General features: G+C 31.3%; 2 protein-coding genes and 1 pseudogene across 2 annotated transcripts; 1 reads left to right on the forward strand and 2 right to left on the reverse strand.

Moving 5' to 3' along the window:
• Positions 1–908: 908 nt before the first annotated feature.
• LOC126554069 (uncharacterized) lies at positions 909–1831 on the forward strand (the record flags this gene model as incomplete). The annotated part of the gene is made up of 3 exons (XM_050209181.1): positions 909–1030; positions 1118–1496; positions 1569–1831. Coding segments are annotated over 3 exons (750 nt in total), but the record flags the coding sequence as incomplete, so codon positions are not given.
• A 772-nt stretch (positions 1832–2603) lies between these two features.
• LOC126554064 (uncharacterized) lies at positions 2604–3674 on the reverse strand (annotated as a pseudogene).
• Positions 3675–14921: 11247 nt separating this feature from the next.
• On the reverse strand, positions 14922–16719 carry LOC126554070 (jerky protein homolog-like). The gene is made up of 3 exons (XM_050209182.1): positions 15965–16719; positions 15200–15921; positions 14922–14968 (listed from the first exon to the last, which is right to left on the reverse strand). Exons 1-3 carry the CDS (start codon positions 16717–16719, stop codon positions 14922–14924), a joined length of 1524 nt encoding a protein of 507 aa, XP_050065139.1.
• Between the last annotated feature and the right edge of the window lie 2968 nt (positions 16720–19687).

Genomic DNA, 19687 nt, shown 5'->3' on the forward strand with positions numbered 1-19687 from the left:
TATATAGTGGCTCGCTATAAATTTATTTTTACACGATAATTTTTAAAACATTGATTCAAATAGGTTTTATAAAAAAAAATTGAAAATTCCGTTATAATGGCGTTAAACTATAGTTTTATGCGCATGCGTAAAATATCGAAAACGGTGATTTTCTTAACGCAAAAACTTTAAAACTTTTAATAAGTTAAAATACATAATATGTTTCCAAAAAAATTCCGAAATTGTGAGGAGTACTAAACTAGAATTATACTTCTATTTCATATATTTATATTATGAATATTTTTGCAAATTTTTACAAAATTAAAAATTAATTTTTTTTTTTTTTTTTTAAAGGCATAAAATAATATTTTATCCAGTAGAAAAATCAAATATAAATTGTATATTCGCTAAATGAAATTTAATGATCTACTTAAGTAATTAAGTATACTCATAGTCTGAATTCAGTTAATTTTTTTTTAAGGAGGAGGGGGGAGAAGGCTAAAAAACAATAAAAATGATTTTGTTATTTTTTATCAGAAAATTATGAAACAGGTACTTTTAGTTTACAAAATATTAATTGTAAAAATAATAAATTGTAGAAACAAATTATTATTATTAGGTTTTATGAAAAATATATAAAATATTATGTTTTTTTAATAGATGAATTGAATAATGGTTACCCACCTAATGGTGGTGGTCCAAGTACGGCCATTCAAGGTGAAAACCGAAATTCTATTATTTATAGAGATGAGGCTGGTTACGAGTACCATACAAATTGGGAAGTACGCGGGACTAGGTAAACTAACTTCAGCATCAATTATTATGTATAGGTTCCATACAATGTATTTTTTAATTTATTTAGATATCTAAGATGTGCCAGAAGATATGCTGGTTGTAGAGTGACGGCACGTATGGGATTAGAACTTGGCAATCGAGAGCATACGCATCATCCACGTTCATTAGACGTAAGACTTTTTCTGAATACATTGAGAGAACGAGGTGGTAGAGAAAATGCTACTCCAGCTCAAATTTATAATGAAGTAGCACCAAAGTAAATATATTACTATTTTCCTATTAAATTAGCCAACTATTTATGAATATGTAAAAATAATTTTTTTTTTTTTTTTTTTTTATTTAGAAATGTAAGAGCAGCAGTTGTTGTTGGTAGACCAGTCGCCATTCGGACTATAGCCCGGGCTAGAAGGAGATTGAGTCCCCCAATCCCTGAACATCTTCAACAATGGGCAGATATTTTAAATCAGCCAGAGTGGCGACAACGATTGCTGTGGTGCAATGGAACCAACAATCGTTTTTTTTCAAGACAGCTTAACATTTTGGACAGAGAAGTTCCTAGATTTGCTGGACTTGTCTTTGCTAATGCGGCATTTTTACGTTCCAACAATGTACATCTATCAACCGTCCGTATCATTTGCATAGATGGTACATATCAAGTGCGCCCCAATCATCCTGCTGACATAGCACAACTGATAACCGTACAAGTTGTGTTAAATAATGTTGTAAGATTTTAATATTTTAACTTTTATTATTTAGTAGAATTGTTTAGATGATTTTAGTTTTTGGTATTTTAGGCGATTCCGATAGTCCATGGATTGCTGGTAGATTCTACAACTGAATCCTACTGTAGACTTCTGCAATTCATACGTAATGATTTACAACTTAATTTTGAGTACCAAAATTTGAGGATCATTACAGACTTTGAGCAAGGATTGAGGAATGCAGTCATGATGGTGATGCCTGAAAGTACAAATACAGGTTGTTGGTTTCATTACATCAGAGTAAGTCAATACAATTTAAATTTAAAATATTGTTTTACCTGAAGTTTATTTATTTAAAAAATATATTTAAATAATTATGAGAATATTTGTCCGATCACACAATATGGCAAGATTGTGTAATACTAATGCAAATGCCCGAAGAATAGTAAGAATGGTAATATAACAAACTGTGTTAATGTACTTATAATTTATATACTTATAAGTTATAAGACTTATTTGACTTTTATAATATGAAAAACTATAAACAAATATAAAACTTACAGTTGATGGCTTTACCACATTTACCATCTGATACGGAAGAATACTATGGGAACCAGTTTTCCATAAATCTGGGCTTCTTGAACATTCAAAATTTGGGTGAGTAATTGATGATCTAGAATAACTAGTATACAGTGTGTCCCGTTTTAAATGTACCACTAAATATCTCAGCCCGATAATGTTAGATTGAAATACAGTTTGCTGCAATAGCTAAGGGGTACTGAAGTACACATTTAAGGACACATTTCAAATTTTTAACTCTTGTAGTATGCGCATGCGCAATACAAATTTTTTTTTTTTAAATTGCAACACCTATTTTTGTCACCGGATATGGATAGATTATTTTATTCTAAGTAATTTTGATCCATTGACCATAGTTCTAAACCAAAAATTGAATGAGTTACACCTTCTGGAAATTTTAAAATAATTAAATTTTTTCGATTTTACCAAAAACATTTATTGTTTTAAATTTGAATTGAGTGATTTTTTCGTAGATTTTAATAAAGAATGTGAAGTAGGAAATTAAATAAAAAATACTCCGTTACATTGTTTTGACTTATGTTTATTTTTTTATCTAATAAAATGTTCAAAATTTCCTCCGTTTTTTTCTAAACACATTTCCAATCGACGACTCACTTCTTTATAGGTTGCTGCCAAAATTTGTTCTTTTGTTAATTGTCTGCACGCTACCGTTATTTTATTTTTTAAATCCTGTAAGTTTGCTGGTGGATCTGCATAAACAACAGTCTTTAAATGACCCCATAAAAAAAAATCTAATGGTGTTAGATCAGGTGACCGCGGGGGCCATTCCACTGGCCCGTGAGTTCCCATCCATCGATTTCCAAACATTTCATTTAACTGTTGTCTTACAATAATGGCATTATGAGCGGGTGCTCCATCCTGTTGAAAAAATAAGTTTTGACGAAATGATAAAGGGACATCTTCCAACATCATCGGTAGCAAAGTTAAGAAATCTGTATAACGTCTTCCATTAAGAGTGCCGTCATAAAAATGTGGAACTATTAAATTTCCTCCTAATAATCCGCACCACACATTAGTACCCCATACTGTTTGATAATTTGTATCAACTGCCCAATGTGGATTTCCGTTTGACCAATAACGGTTATTCTGCTTATTTAAAACGCCATTATTGGTAAACTTTGATTCTTCGGTCCACAAAATGTAATTTAAAAATAATGGGTCGTTATTAATTTCTGTTGTTATCCATGCAATAAATGTTAATCTACGTTCGTTATCACCTTGGCGTAAATGCTGAACTAGATCAGCCCTATAAGGATGTAACTTGTATTTTTTGAATATTTTGTGTACCTTTGTTTTTGAAAAGCCAAATTCTCTAGCAACATGTCTTAAAGATGAGTGAGGATTTAATTGAATGTACGCAATTATTTCATTTTCTTGATCATAATTTTGTTCCATATTGCATAGTGGTTGTCTCTGTACATCTCTTATTGAAAAAGTCCCGTAAGTTCGTAAATTATTAACTAATCTTAAAAAAAAATTATGCGGTGGATGATATCTTTAGGGATATCGATTTGCATAAACCCTTGCAGCCTCCCGACAATGTTTATTACACTCACCATAAATTAAAATCATATCAACTTTTTCACTATTGTTTAACATTTTAAAGAAGAAAAAAAGAAAAATCTTTCAAAGTATTATGTTAAAAGTTATAAGTGTTATCGATGAACGCCGTACAATACTGAGTGAACGTGCATTAGTTCATTTTTGATAATCAAACAATATCTACAATAATTATCGAAGTACTAAGAATAAAATTAGAAATAATCTACTATTATCAAAGTTCTAATAATAAAACTGGAAATAATTAAATAAGTTTTATCGCACAATAATAAGGCAAATCACAACGTCATTGTCAATTTAGTTAGTAAATTTATTTCTAAATTAATTAAATTTAATTTAGCTATACATTTTTTTTTTTTGGTAATTTTGTATTAAATTATTTAAATGTATTTCATTTTAGTTTAAAAATGACTTACTTTTGTATCAAATTCAAGCGTGTAATGTTTTTGGTAAAATCGGAAAAATTTAATTATTTTAAAATTTCCAGAAGGTGTAACTCATTCAATTTTTGGTTTAGAACTATGGTCAATGGATCAAAATTACTTAGAATAAAATAATCTATCCATATCCGGTGACAAAAATAGGTTTTGCAATTTAAAAAAAAAAATTTGTATTGCGCATGCGCATACTACAAGAGTTAAAAATTTGAAATGTGTCCTTAAATGTGTACTTCAGTACCCCTTAGCTATTGCAGCAAACCGTATTTCAATCTAACATTATCGGGCTGAGATATTTAGTGGTACATTTAAAACGGGACACACTGTATAAATAATATTTAAATTGTTATTTGTATCTTAAAAGCTGTTTTCTTTGCAGTAAATCAGTACAATTTAAACGTTGAGTTGAATGCATTAATTGTATATTTCCAACATTATTGGATGGACATTGTGGGCCCGCAAAGATTTTCAGTGTGTAGACTGCGGCATAGAACCAATAATTTTATAGAGTCATACCACGCTTCTCTTTTGCGCCATATGGGACAACATCCGCCTCTATATGTATTCTATGGTAAGTAATGAAATTAAAATATATAATAGTAGATACAAACAAGTATTAAACAGCATGTTTATAGTTAAAAAAAACTTTTTTTGGTTTTAGACCATTTGAGAGGTATAGAACAACAATCCAGAATGGATTTTTCGAGGGCGATTGATGGACTACCGGTAAACGCATTTTTTTTTTTTTAATTTGTCATACAATATGTTTAATTTGGCATACAATTTTAGATATCATTTTCATTTTCATTTAATTGCTGGTAGAAATTGGAGAGCCAGTATTTGTTGAAAGTGAGTTTTATTATTATTTTATCTTATATACATAATTTAAACAAAAAATAACTTTAAATAATTCATGTTCAACAAATTTTAATTCAAAAATAAAATTTTTAGTATGATTATTTAACAGTACTTATACATTACTTAATTTATTCTAGTTTATTCCGTTTTACATTGGTCATATTTTATTTAAAATTGTTATATAGTTTAAATATAACATTGATGTATTTCAGATGATCTTCAGGACCTAGATTTAAATCTAGAAGCTTTGCCACCACCATTTCAACAAATGGGTCATCAAATAATTCCAGAAGAACGCGGACAAAGAAGACGAGGACAAGGTAGAGCTCATATTCCTGAAAGTAAAATAGTAGTTACATAATCATTAAAGTCTACCATGTTAAATTAATACTTATTTATAAGATGAACAAGAACCACAAAGAATGCGTGGAAGGGTTGGGGTACCCATAAGAAGAGGTCAAAGAGCCAATAGAGGCAGGGGGCAAAGAGCCAATAGGGGCAGGCGGCAAGTTCCTAGAGGACTTGTTGCAGAAGCATGGGCAGATTTTAATAACCAACTGTCAGAGGATGACGAAGGTACTTCTAAGAGAATTAAATCAACATAAAAATAATCAATATTTAGTTGACAAGATTCTATTTATTGATATTTACTTTGATTTTAGATATGCAACCACAACTGGATCCGGTTCAAGAAGCAATTCTAGAAAGTAAGGAAATAAATAAAAGAGATTAATTATTATTCATAATTATTTATAAGTAATATAATATATATATTATATTTATATAGATATTGCTGAAATTTGCATAATATGCATGGATGAGGAAGTGTCGGTCATCTTTATACCTTGTAGGCACACATTTTGTCGAATTTGTGTACAGCGCTTACACAGAGAAGCAATTGGAAATATTGTCTGTCCATTGTGTAGACAAATTATTAATACGTTTGAATACATGTAATTGTAATTTTAACTATAGTTATAGTTTTATTTAAAAGTTATTTTTAAAATTATTCATACCTAAACATAATATATTTGAGTTTTTTATTTTAATTTTAAGTTATTGCTTTTGTTTTTGTTTCTATAATATATAACTAAGTTATTTGACTATTAAATTTTAATTGATATTTATATTTAATTTGAAGAAAGTGTTTGTTTTATTTTAATACCTAAGACATACAAATTATAAATTCAAAATCATACTGTTATCATTTGTGAAACAAGGTGAATACTGAATTATTAATATAAAGTTTAAATTTTAATACCTATAACAAATGGTTAAATAGGTGCTATCACTACTGTAGTAAACCGACGTTTTTAGTATAAAAACGTAGTTCCGAAGTCCAGTGGCCTATAACCATATCACGCCACCGAGTCGGACCACTAATGCCGTTTCCTGATTGGATTAGACACATCACGCCACTTCATAGACGTAGATCATCCGATTCTCCATCACGGCATGTACCATATAAATATGAGTCCTCATCATAGATTTAATTAGAGTTAGTTAGAGTTAGCTAAGAGTCAGTTAGACTAAGTTAGTGTTGTCACTCGCTCTCCGGTAGCTAAGTACTTGTGCGAAAGCCTTTTCATTATTGTTTTATAAGTTAATAAACGTATCAATTGTCTTATTAATTTATTGTTAACTTATATATACCTCAACTCTCCAACCTACGACGGAACGTGCATTCGTCGTAAAAGAAGCGTGCAGTAACTATCACTGGTTACTACATAAAATTTGGTGTCAGGTGTGGGGTCATACTTCATCAAACGAAAATTTTTGAGTAAAATCAAAAATAAGTACTTTAAGACTCACTGACGAAACCACGTTCACGACAGGAAGGAGAACAGAGAGAATTCAAACGGTCTAGTCCAGGGAGGACAGAAATCAAATTCCAGAAGGACGGAAGTCAACTTTTCAAACGACCCACGGATAAAGATGCAAGCTCTGTAAGTCATTTGAATAATATATTGTATATTGTATGTCTGACAGAGATCCCAAAAATTGGCAAGTAGTATCATATAATCCGGAAACATTTAAAATAAAAATGGTTAACCCAGAAAAATTAAATTTACAAGGGGCAACCGCATTGGTTCCAGCTTTTTCGGGAGGAACAGAGTCCGATTTAGTTTCTTTCTTGGCTAAATGCGAGTTCATTTTTAATATTTCCGATACTATAAAACCTAATATATTAGAAGCGATACTATCACAATTAACGGGTAAAGCATTATCGGCCGTGAGGTATAAAAAAATTACTACCTGGGATGAATTAAAAAAATTATTTAAAACCGTTTTTGGATCGACACATTCAGTGTCTTACTTACAAGTACAGTTAAGTCAAATGCGTCAGAACGCAAAAGAATCAGTTAAAGATTTTTCTATTAGAATTGAAGAAACAGCCCATGCATTAATGAACGCGTTAACGGTAGGTAGGGACGCAGTAGAAGCAGAAATAATAGCGCAAACAGTGCGAGCACACGCACTAAGCGTATTCATAGCGGGTATCCACACAAACTATCGGTTTATTATTAAAAGCGCGTAACATACAAGGTTTCGAAGAAGCCGTTTTAATTGCAATGGAAGAGGAAACAACAACAGAATTTTATAATAGTATAAACGGGTATAACAAAACACCGAATTATAAAAATAAAGTTGATAAAAAAAACACTAGAGATAAAAGCGCGATTAAATGCCATCGTTGTGAGAAATTTGGTCATTATGCTAATGAATGTAGAACAAGCGAGCATAAGCTAGCTACTTTCAAAAATCCGAATAATGGACAAAGTCCAAAGACCGAATTTAAACGCGAATATTCTAGTAAATTCTGTAAATATTGTAGAAAAAAGAATCACGATATAAGTGAGTGTCGTAAATTAAAACGTAACGGACAAGATGAAACCGTAGAAAGAAATAGTCAGGAAAATCACGATAGGTCTATCAGTGAAATACAATCGGGAAGTAACGTTCGTATTATAACACCAATAACCCAGGAACATATTACGTGTTTTTCGGATATAAATTGTTAAAAACGAAATTAAATTTTTAATTGATAGTGGTTCGGAAATGAACATTATAAAAATTTCGAGTTTAAAAGGTCACATAATCGTGAACGAAAAAGATAAAAAAAAGATTAAGGGCATTAATGCAAGTCCAGTAGAAACAGTAGGATCTGTGGTAATTCCAATTTACATTAACAAACAACTTTTTACAGTTAAATTCGATATTGTATACGATGATTTTCCAATACCTGAAGCAGGTATAATAGGTATAACATTTTTGAAATTAAACAAAGTCGTATTAGATTGGGATAAGGAAATATTAATAATACCAGAAAAAAAAGAAATCGATAATAACGCGTTAATTATTCCACCGCGAAGTAACTGCGTTTTACAAATTAGAGCGGACGAACAAATTAAACACGAATTTATTACGATAAAAAAATACGAGATTAACGAGGACGTAATTATAGCTAATAGTATCAGTCCAGTAAAAGGCGATAAAATTATAAGTAATATAGTAAATATATCGGAGCAACCATTTATAATCGATCAAAACCACGAGTAATCTAAAGTGGGAACCTTTTAATGATTGTGTTTTTATTGCTAACGAAAGAAAATACGCGGATAATAAAATTAGAAAAATTAAGGAAACTATTAAAACTGAACACCTTAACAACGAGGAACGTGATAGTATAATAGACCTTTGTAGCCGTTTTTCTGATTTATTTTTCTTTGAAGGTGATCAATTAAGTGCTACTGATATAGTTACACATAAAATTAACACTCCTAGGTGCGTAAAACCGATAAATATACGTCCATATAGGCTACCACATGCATACCAAGATGAAATAGAGAAACAAATAAAAGAAATGAAGGAAGCTAATATTATACGTGATTCGGTATCACCGTTTAATTTTCCTCTGGTAGTAGTTAAAAAGAAAAAAGATGCAGAAGGGAAACAAAAAATGCGAGTATGCGTAGATTTTCGGAAACTTAACGAGATCACTGAAAACGAAGCGTATGGGTTACCAAATATTCTAGAAATATTGGAATCATTAGGTTCATCAAAATACTTTTCAACTTTAGACCTTGCGAGCGGTTATTATCAATAATGGTAGATAAGGGGGACACGCATAAAACAGCTTTTTCTACAAAATCAGGTCATTACGAGTTTTGAGATTACCATTTGGACTTAGTTCTGCGCCTGCAACGTTTACAAGGGCAATGAAAGCAATTTTAATGGGTTTAGAGGAGTTATGTACGGTTGTATCTAGACGACATCGTCGTCCATGGGTCAAGTTTACGTGACCACCAAAATAAATTAGAACAAGTATTCACGCGTCTGAGATCGCATAAACTTAAGTTGCAGCCAGCGAAATGTGCGTTCTTACGTAAAGAGGTGGTATATTTGGGGCATTTGATTAGCGAAAACGGGGTAACACCAGATCCGAATAAATTAAGTTGTATTAAAGATTATCCGAGACCTTTAACTGAGAAGGACGTTAAATCCTTCTTAGGTTTACTTAATTATTACCGCCGATTCGTGGACAACTTCGCCAAAATTGCTAAACCTCTTACGAACTTATTGAAAAAGAACACACCATTCGTATGGACTGACATGTGTGAAGACGCTTTCCAAGAATTAAAAAAAGCATTAATGAACCCACCTTATTAGTATACCCTAACTGGGAGAACGGGAATTTTAACTTAATGACGGATGCAAGTCAATATGCTATTGGGGCCGTCCTTTCACAAGGGAGAGGTACCAAAAGATCAACCAGTAGCTTATGCAAGTAGAACGTTAAATAAGGCGCGAAACGAATTACAGTGTAATTCAAAAAGAATTGTTAGCGATAGTATGGGCAGTTAAATATTTTAGGCCGTACCTATACGGGAAAAAATTTAAAATAATAACTGACCATCGACCATTAACATATTTATTTAATATAAAAGATGTTTCATCTCAATTAATGCGCTGGCGTTTACAACTCGAAGAGTACGATTACGAAATTATTTATAGAGCGGGACCACAGCATGCAAACGCGGACTGTTTATCACGTATACACGTAGTTACAAATAATGAGCCAATTAACGATTTCGATGAATTTAAAAAGGCGGAAAATAAACCGATATTTAATTCTAAAATCAAAGAAATAGAAGGCAGTATTAAACACGCGAAACCCGACGAAAACGTAATTTTACCTATATCAAGCGATAAAATAATAACGCATCCGGCGATAAGAGAGATTATTAGTAGTAGGTAACAATTTACTAGGTCAAATAACGTTTAATAAAAGTAATTTTTTCGTTGTTAAACAATTAGACAAGTTAATAATATTTTATAATTTAAAAAATAATTATTATACAGAAATGAACGCAGAGCAATATTATAACGCGATAGCCGAAATTAAGTTATTCTGTGTCGGTGAACAAATTAAACAATTTTCAATCATTAGATTAGAAGGGTTAACGACATTGACCTGTTTCGAGCGCATACGCGCAATGTTTCGTTTCGTTTTTATAAACACTGATATAGAAGTAACGATATATAAAGAACAATGTTTTACGGAGACGAAAAAAATCAAATAATTAAAGAGTATCATGACACATTAGTAGGGGGCACCAAGGTACTTCCCGTACAATAAAAAGATTAAAAATGAAATATCAATGGAAAAATTTGAAACAAGATGTAAAAAATTACATTAAAAAATGCATTATTTGTCAGGAAAACAAATCGGGTAAAAAAAAAAAACAACCTATGTTAATTACTTCTACCGTAACTACTACGTTTCATAAGATATGTTTAGACATAGTAGGACCATTACCCGTAACAAGTTCAGGTAACTCGTATATTTTAACTATACAGGATGAATTGTCGCGTTATGGCGTAGCCATAGCGTTAGCCTCCACAGACGCAACGACAGTAGCACAAGCATTCGTAGAATGTTTTATATGTATCTATGGTATACCAGTTACTATTCTAACAGATTGTGGTACCAATTTCTTATCAAATTTGTTTAAAGACGTTTGTAAATTATTGAAAATTGAGAAAACTAAAACAACTCCGTGGCATCCCCAATCAAATGGTTATTTGGAACGATCACATTTAACTTTGAAAACGTACTTACGCAGTTTCGTAGACAAAGATAATAATTGGGACGCGTTAATTAGTTATGCTATGTTTTGCTATAATACCACGGTGCATACTTCAACGATTATACTCCGTACGAGTTAGTTTTCGGGAAAAAACCAATAATTCCGACACGTTTTTTTCAAACGACTGAACCACAATATAATTATGATAATTACGCGTTAGATTTAAAAAGAATAATGCAGGAAACACATAAGATAGCAAGGGAAAATCTAATAAAAAAGAAAGATTCCAATAAGCAATATTATGACCAAAACGCAAACATATTAGAATTACACGTAGGAGATAAAGTGTTACTAAAAGAACAGAACAAGAAAAACGCATTATGTTCTAGTTGGTCAGGGCCGTACGAGGTGATAATGATTCACGACAATGAAAATATAACAATAAAGAAAGGGAGGAAAGACTACAGGATCCACATTAATAATACAAAAAAATATTTCGAGACCGATTTATGAACACTTCAGGTGTCATAACATATTTATATATATATAGCTGTAGGATCCTCTAAGTTTTTTTTATTTGTTATAAGTAATCATAGTCATATCATTATCATTAGTATTAATTAGTAAATGGTTTTTGTTTTAGAAATATAATTATTCTAAGTCACATGTCTGTTGTTTTGTTATAGTACAAATAAAAACAGCAAGTTCGTTATTATGGATTTCGAATTCGGAATGCTTGACAGAACAAACATTGTACTAATTTCGGGCGCTCTGTCTAACAGTTTGGACCGTTAAAGGACAATCAAAATTGAAGGGAGACCTCTACTACTTACAAAAAGTAGACAAGTCAAAACTATGGGGGAAAATGACGTATTAAGAGCAATTAAAGAAATCTGTAGAATTTTCAAAGATAAAGAAGAACTGTTATTTCCGGTTTTAAGACAAATGCAAGAAAGCATTAATACGGTAAACAGCAATCTAAACGTTAAATGCATTAAGAGATATCTAGATAAGAACCAAACTAAACCGATTATTGTATTCTGGAATGGGAGTACAGATAAAGAAATAATGACACGTTTAGGTATGGGAAATTACCCTATGTTAGAGATAACTAGTTACGACGATTACAATTAAAAAACATTAGGACTAAACAAGTAATTGTCTCCGAAGAAATTGGGCACGTCGAGAAAGGGGGGAGGTTACTTAATTTAACGGAAACGCACAACCAAATATGTAACAAAAATCATGCGATAACATACGCGCATGACCCTTGTACCGACGTGACCATTACTAAATGCTTGTTTGATAAATTGTTCCGCGTATGTAATAAAAAACGGATTAATATCGTAAATTATTTGTAAAAGAAAAAAAACAATTATAATTATATATTAAGAAAAATATTTAATTTAATTTTATCTATAATGTACACCATTTCAGAATAACGATTGTATTATTGGTTGCTTGTCGTTCCATTTACGGCACCGAAAGATATACCGACGAGAGAATCTTATCACATTCCGGTTTGTTTTTCGAAAACCAAGGTCCGATAAAATTTATGACGACAAAGTGGGACCTTGTGGCTTTCTATGATATCTCAGCATTTCGCCAACGTATCAAATTAATTAACAATTTTATGGAGACGACCAATAGTGTTTGTGCTCTTTTTCAGGAACAAAAAATCGATCTAACCAATTGCGAAACCAATTTCGAATTAAGTAAATTATTGGTTTATACAACAGAGGAAAAAAAAAGAGTGATTTTCGAATCTATAAATCATTCTCGAATTTCGAAAAGGGGATCCCATATAAAGCAATAGCGAGAGCGGCTCAAATTCTATTTGGGTTGTGCGATCGTTTTTGTGTTCAAAGAACAAATACTGTTGTTAACCAATTAACCGATAGTAATAGCACGGAAGCTAATTTTCTAGAAAAGCAAGTTAAAGTAATTAAACTCGACAGGGATGAGGGCCCAAAGGTATTAATTAACAGCAACAAAGATTTAGTTGAACTGCGAAATATGACGTCAGAAGCTTATATGAGAAGCTTTCTAGCATATCATTTTATTCAAATCAATCTAATATTAGAATTATATAAAGCCGAGACCGATATATTATTCGACGTCATACAAGCAGCCAAAGTAGGATTAATACACCCAAGCTTATTAACCCCTAAAGAGTTACTAAAACAGCTTTTAAATATTAAGGTAGGGATGCCAAGTGGTACAGACTTACCCATAGATTTAAATGAAAGTAATGTACAAGAAATGATACCCCTATCAGACATAACGATATATTATTCAAATGACAAAATTGTTTTTATTTTAAATATACCTTTAGTGTATCAATATGAATTGACACTTTTTCAGCTAATACCTTTACCAGATTGTAATAATAATAATTGTGTTTATATAAAACCTAATTATAAGTATTTAGCTGTAAGTAGATCTAAAGAAATGTATTCAGTCTATGATGAAATTGACCAAAGCCTTTGTAAACATGCCGGCGATTTCCTTTATGTCCTGAAATTTATCCTTTACATCCTAGAAGCGGACGTCCAATATGTGAGGTGCTTTTACTACAAGAGCAAAAGAGGTTCCAGACAGTTGCGAAATCATGCAAGTGCAGTTGCGAGCAAATCTATTTCATAAATTGAAGTTCAAAAACGAATGGATCTATGCTACACCAGGAGAAACCATTCATTACATGCGACCAAGACAAGAGAAGTACAAATCACTTCCTAGAAGGAGTAGGTATACTATCTTTAAACGAAACGTGTAAAGCCTATGCGTCACGCGACCTATTGATTCCACATAAAGTCGAAACAGATATCGAACTAATTGATTTTGTACCAAACTCTCAAATTAAAGAACCTGAAGATCGATATGCTAAGTTAACGACTAATATTTTGGAGAATAAGCATATTCGAACCAACCAGATGTTCGATTTAAATATAGTCGCTAAGTCAACAACGGAAATTAAAGAAATGGTGATCAAAGATGCCAAGACAGAACAAATACGAAATAGTAAACGCAGACACGACTATTTATTATATGTAATTAGTACAATAACAATTATCTGTATTGTTCTAACTATAATAAGATGCACAGAAAAACAACCATGGTGCACAATAAGCAAGTACCAAGAGACCCAGACGAAATATCGCAACAGATCCAGAAGTAGAATTATGGCATTTTCAAACTCCAGTACAAGTCGAAGAACCATACCCGACAGAACCAAACGAAGAACGCTCCAGCAACTAATCGAACACAGGACCCGATCAAGGACGACATTATTCCATTACCATCCGCACCTCAGATCAAGACAAGGTATTCCGTGTACCCCACCCGATGTGATATAGAGTATCGTCTTATAGGGGAGGAATGTAATAAACCGACGTTTTTAGTATAAAAACGTAGTTCCGAAGTCCAGTGGCCTATAACCATATCACGCCACCGAGTCGGACCACTAATGCCGTTTCCTGATTGGATTAGACACATCACGCCACTTCATAGACGTAGATCATCCGATTCTCCATCACGGCATGTACCGTATAAATATGAGTCCTCATCATAGATTTAATTAGAGTTAGTTAGAGTTAGCTAAGAGTCAGTTAGACTAAGTTAGTGTTGTCACTCGCTCTCCGGTAGCTAAGTACTTGTGCTTACGCTAACGAAAGCCTTTTCATTATTGTTTTATAAGTTAATAAACGTATCAATTGTCTTATTAATTTATTGTTAACTTATATATACCTCAACTCTAAAACCTACGACGGAACGTGCATTCGTCGTAAAAGAAGCGTGCAGTAACTATCACTGGTTACTACACTACTTAAATTTGGATTTGGATTTCACTGTTATAACATAAAAAAAAAAAATGTTTTTATGTGACTCATTATTTAAGTCTAAAGTACAGTAGAACCTCGATTATCCGAACTAATTGGGACCGCACCTAGTTCGGATACGCAAAAGTTCGGATATTGGAAGTATAAAATAATTTTATAATATTATGTATTAATTATAATTATTTTTATATTTAAATATTTATTATTATATTTATATTTATTAAAATTACAACATTACACTATCAGAAATACATTACTTTATTAGAAATATGTACATTAAATTTATTATTTATTATATTTTTAAATTTTTTTGACAAAATTATCAATTTTAATTTGACGATGAGCTGCTACGCGCTTTTCTGCAGCCAAGTCTCGCAAACGTTTAAGAAGAAGTAGTTGTGTTGGACAACATTCGGCCTGTTTTTCAAACCACTCAAGACCAGTTTCAAACGCAGCAAATGCTTCAGCAGATGTTGGTCCTTTTGGTGTACCCATACTTTCATCACTACTGCTGTCGTCACTTTCTTCATTTCGCAACGAAGAAATGATTTCATCGCTATCCAATATTTGATATCCTTGATCATTTACATCAGTTGCTAACCAATCAACAGCGTCATCATAATTACAGTCATTAAATCCTGGAATTTCATTAAATAAATCAACAAAATCATCAAGATTATTTAGATCAGTTTCTTCTTCGGCTTCGAACTCCACAGAAACAACCCACAACTTCTTCCAAGCATTTCGTAAATTTTCCTCAGTCAAATTATCCCAGGCATCTGCTGCCATGTAACAGCAGTGTTTCAAATTCAATAATTTCGAGAATGCAACAACACTCTCTTCGGTGCCTTCATTTAATAAAAGTCTCCTCAACATTTGTTTTCGGTACATTCTTTTGAACTTTTCAATTACTCCCTGGTCCATGGGCTGAATCGAAGACGTTACGTTTGGTGGAAAAAACATGACTTGATAATCTGGATCAATTAAATTTAAAACTTCTGCGGATGGGTGAGTGGGTGCATTGTCTAGTAGGAGTAACACTTTACCTGTTATGATGATCCTGACGCCATTTTTTTACATTTTTTATAAAATCATTTTCAAACCAATTAAGAAATAATTTTGAGTCCATCCAGACATTTTTTTGAGCTGTATATGTGACTGGTAAACTTTTGATGTTCTTGAAACACCGTGGTTTCTTTGATTTTCCTATGAGTAGTAATGGCAATTTATGTGTCCCAGCAGCATTAGCACATGTCATAATTGTTACTCTTTCTTTGGATACCTTATAACCACGCGCTGCATGTTCTTGGAAAGAAGCAAGTGATTTTCTTGGTAATGCTTTCCAATTTAAACCAGTTTCATCGGCATTATAAACGGAATCTTGAAAATATCCTTCTTTTTCCACAAATAATTGGAATGTTTGTTTAAAATTTTCAGCGCTACTTAAATCAGCTGATAATAATTCACCTTGAATTTGTAACTCACGTATTCCATGACGGGATTTGAATTTATGAAGCCAACCACTGCTGGCCTTAAAATCTTCAGGGCCCTTCAATTTTGTATTCATCTCGAGAGCTTTTTCACATATAAGTGGTCCAGAAATTGGTTCATTTAAGCTTCGTTTTTGTGTAAACCACATTTCCATTGCTTTGTCAAGATCTTGATATTTTGCAATTTTCATAACTTTCCTTGTTTTTATTCCATCACTACTATCCATCTTTGACGCAAAATCCATGATTGCATGACGATTGTTTTTAATATCTGTAACTGTTGCTTTACCTATATTATAAAAACGAGCTAATGATACGCTAGTCTCACCTTTGTCCAGTTTAGTAAGAATTTCTATTTTTTGTTCCATCGTAAGAACATGACGTTTCCGTTTATTAGACATTTTAAATATGTACTTGACAATTGTAAAATATTTGTACGTATGTGTATGCGGTAGAGAGCCAAACCAAACTGACAAATTAAACACGAGGACGTCGTTTAGATAAGCTCATTGCGTTTTGGCCATCTACTAATGATTAATGCACGTAAAATACGTACATAATATAATAAATTCGATAAACCAGCCTGCCGATCGGCCGGATACGAGTTTTTATTTTCGGATAACAGAACGTTCGGATACGCTAATTAAAGTTCGGATAATATAGGGTTCGTATAACGGAGGTTCGGATAATCGAGGTTCTACTGTACTTATAACAATAAGAGTCCACATTCTAAGCTTCTAAGCTAATACCCTAGCGCTGATCCAAGGGGCCATTTCCCCCCATAGACTCTAGTATACACTGTATGTATATCTTCATTCTGCATTGTTTTGCCAATAGCGCTTTTAACGAAATTTTATTCAAGATTCCTCCCTCCCCATAAAGATGTTCTGGATCTGTTCCTGCTAATAATTGCACTAAATATGCCTGTTAGTATTTTATAATCTATAGTAATAAATAATAACTTAAATGTATGTAAATTTAAAGCAAATAGTGACTTACTGATAGAGTCTGTAATAATAAGTATTGATGTATCATATTGTATAAAATGTATACCTTGCTAATGTCTGTAATAAGTACATACTTTTGGTATAATTAACCTGAATAGAGTATAGTATCAATGATGATATTAAGTATATAACATGAACTAAGATAAAAAAAAAAAACAGCTACAGTATACTTACAACATTTAGGGTTGATTAGCATCTAATTTACACGAGCAAAAAATATGTTTGATAACCAATTTTAATTATTTAGTTGCACTTTCAACAATTTCCTGCTAATTTCATGAGGAACATTTGGGTCCTATGAAAATAAAACAGTATAACTTGATTGATAGTTGTGAAATTAGATATTGTTTATCTTTAAATTTTTTTATAATACAATAACTTACATTTTTAACTTGTAGTTTTCTAGATAAAATAACTAACTTGGTTAGAATTCAAAACTTCTTCGTCTTCAATAATATTTGTCTTGTTTAGATGTTTGGAATTCATTTAGCTTATGAAAACAGGTATGTCACTTAATGTTAAAATTATATTTGAAAAACATTTATAAACAACAAACAATCCTAACTTATTACTTAGACACTTAGTGGCTTGTACTTAGTGTCTTAGTACAAAACGCAAAAGAAGAATTTAGAATACAATACGATTATACGAAATCTAAAAATAAACTCCTAAATTCCTAATGCTATTCATAATCAGGGTAATGACAGGGTTTCAATCACTAAAATAGTAAAATACTAAAATCAGTAAAATTTTACCACAGATTATATATAATCTGTGATTTTACTATCCTACTTTCGCGGACATTTAATAATGACATACAGCGCTCCCAGTGTTATTAATATTTGGATAATTGTTTACTCGAACAATAATTTTTTGACAGAAGTGATATATTCCTATTTGTACATTTTTTATTTTCCTAATACGTCCATAAATCCAAATGATAATTGTCCCAATAAAATGTTTATCTAATTATAATTGTCCCTATAACCAATTCTCCAAATATTGGAAGAATTGGTTATTGGGACAATAATTTTTTGGGAGAACTTCAACACTCCCGTAGTTAAAATACATTTTTAATTTGTTATTCTTTCCATGATATTGTTGTATTATCAGTAATAAATATAGTTGATTATTGATAATAATTAAAATATCATAATCTTAATTCTTAATATCGTAGTATCGTACTAACGTTTTTAAAAAAATTAAACTGAACTGGTTACCTACCTAATTAAGATTTTATATTTTTATATATTTTATTATTAAAGTTATAAATTAAAATGTCGGCAATTAAAAATAAAGATAAATCTCGGTCAAAAAACTTTACTAGTGATGAAGTAAACAGGTTGATAAGTTTGGTGGAGAAGTATAAGAATGTCATTGAAAACAAAGAAACTGATTCAGAAACGTGGAAACAAAAGGATAGTTGCTGGCAAACGATACAAAATGAGTTTAATGTTAATGTGACTAGTGATTTTAGATCGGTTAAAACATTAAAAGATAAATACAATGGGTTGAAAAAGTGTGCAAGGAAAGAGTATGCTGAAGAACGCAAAGAGTTGTTTAAAACTGGTGGTGGTGAAAAAAGAGTTGTGAAAATTAGTGATATATCACAAAGGATTCAAAAATTGATATCAATTTCAATTACTGGGAATCCTAGTGAATTCGATAACGATCAAGGTAACATTTATTTTCATTTATTGCACTGATTAATTCACATAATTGACATTTATCAATGGTAAAGTAACAATGTAAAATTATTATTATTTTAAAATGGATAGTTAAATAATAATTATAATTAAAAACATATTTGAAAATTTATAGATCTTACTACCAGTAATGAAAATAGTGCTCCTGAATTTGGCTTGGTTGATACCATGAATAATTCAGAAACTTCACATCATGAATACAACAATGAGTGTAAAATTTTAGTACTTTAACATAATAGGTTCCACAATTAATAACAATGTGGGAATGTGAATGTATGTTTGTTCACTAAAATCAACTGTCAATACACATGATTGAATGGGGGTTTAATAAAATATATAATATATTGTATCCAATACAATAATAAAAATTTAGATAATAATATACAAATAAAGGTAAGAAGAAAAATAATTAGGTACTATATAGCCTAATATGATACATATTCAACCAATATTCTATCTGCACATCAATAAGTACATACACAAATAAATTAACACACTAAATTTGATGTTACTAATTCAATACAACTATATTTATGCAATATGCATGCATAACATTTATACTTATATAAGCTTATTATTCTTATTGATCTGTTCTTTTTTAGATAGTATTGGTTTTTATTTGA

Source organism: Aphis gossypii, unplaced genomic scaffold, assembly GCF_020184175.1.
Source record: "Aphis gossypii isolate Hap1 unplaced genomic scaffold, ASM2018417v2 Contig00423, whole genome shotgun sequence".
NCBI classification, from domain to species: domain Eukaryota; kingdom Metazoa; phylum Arthropoda; class Insecta; order Hemiptera; family Aphididae; genus Aphis; species Aphis gossypii.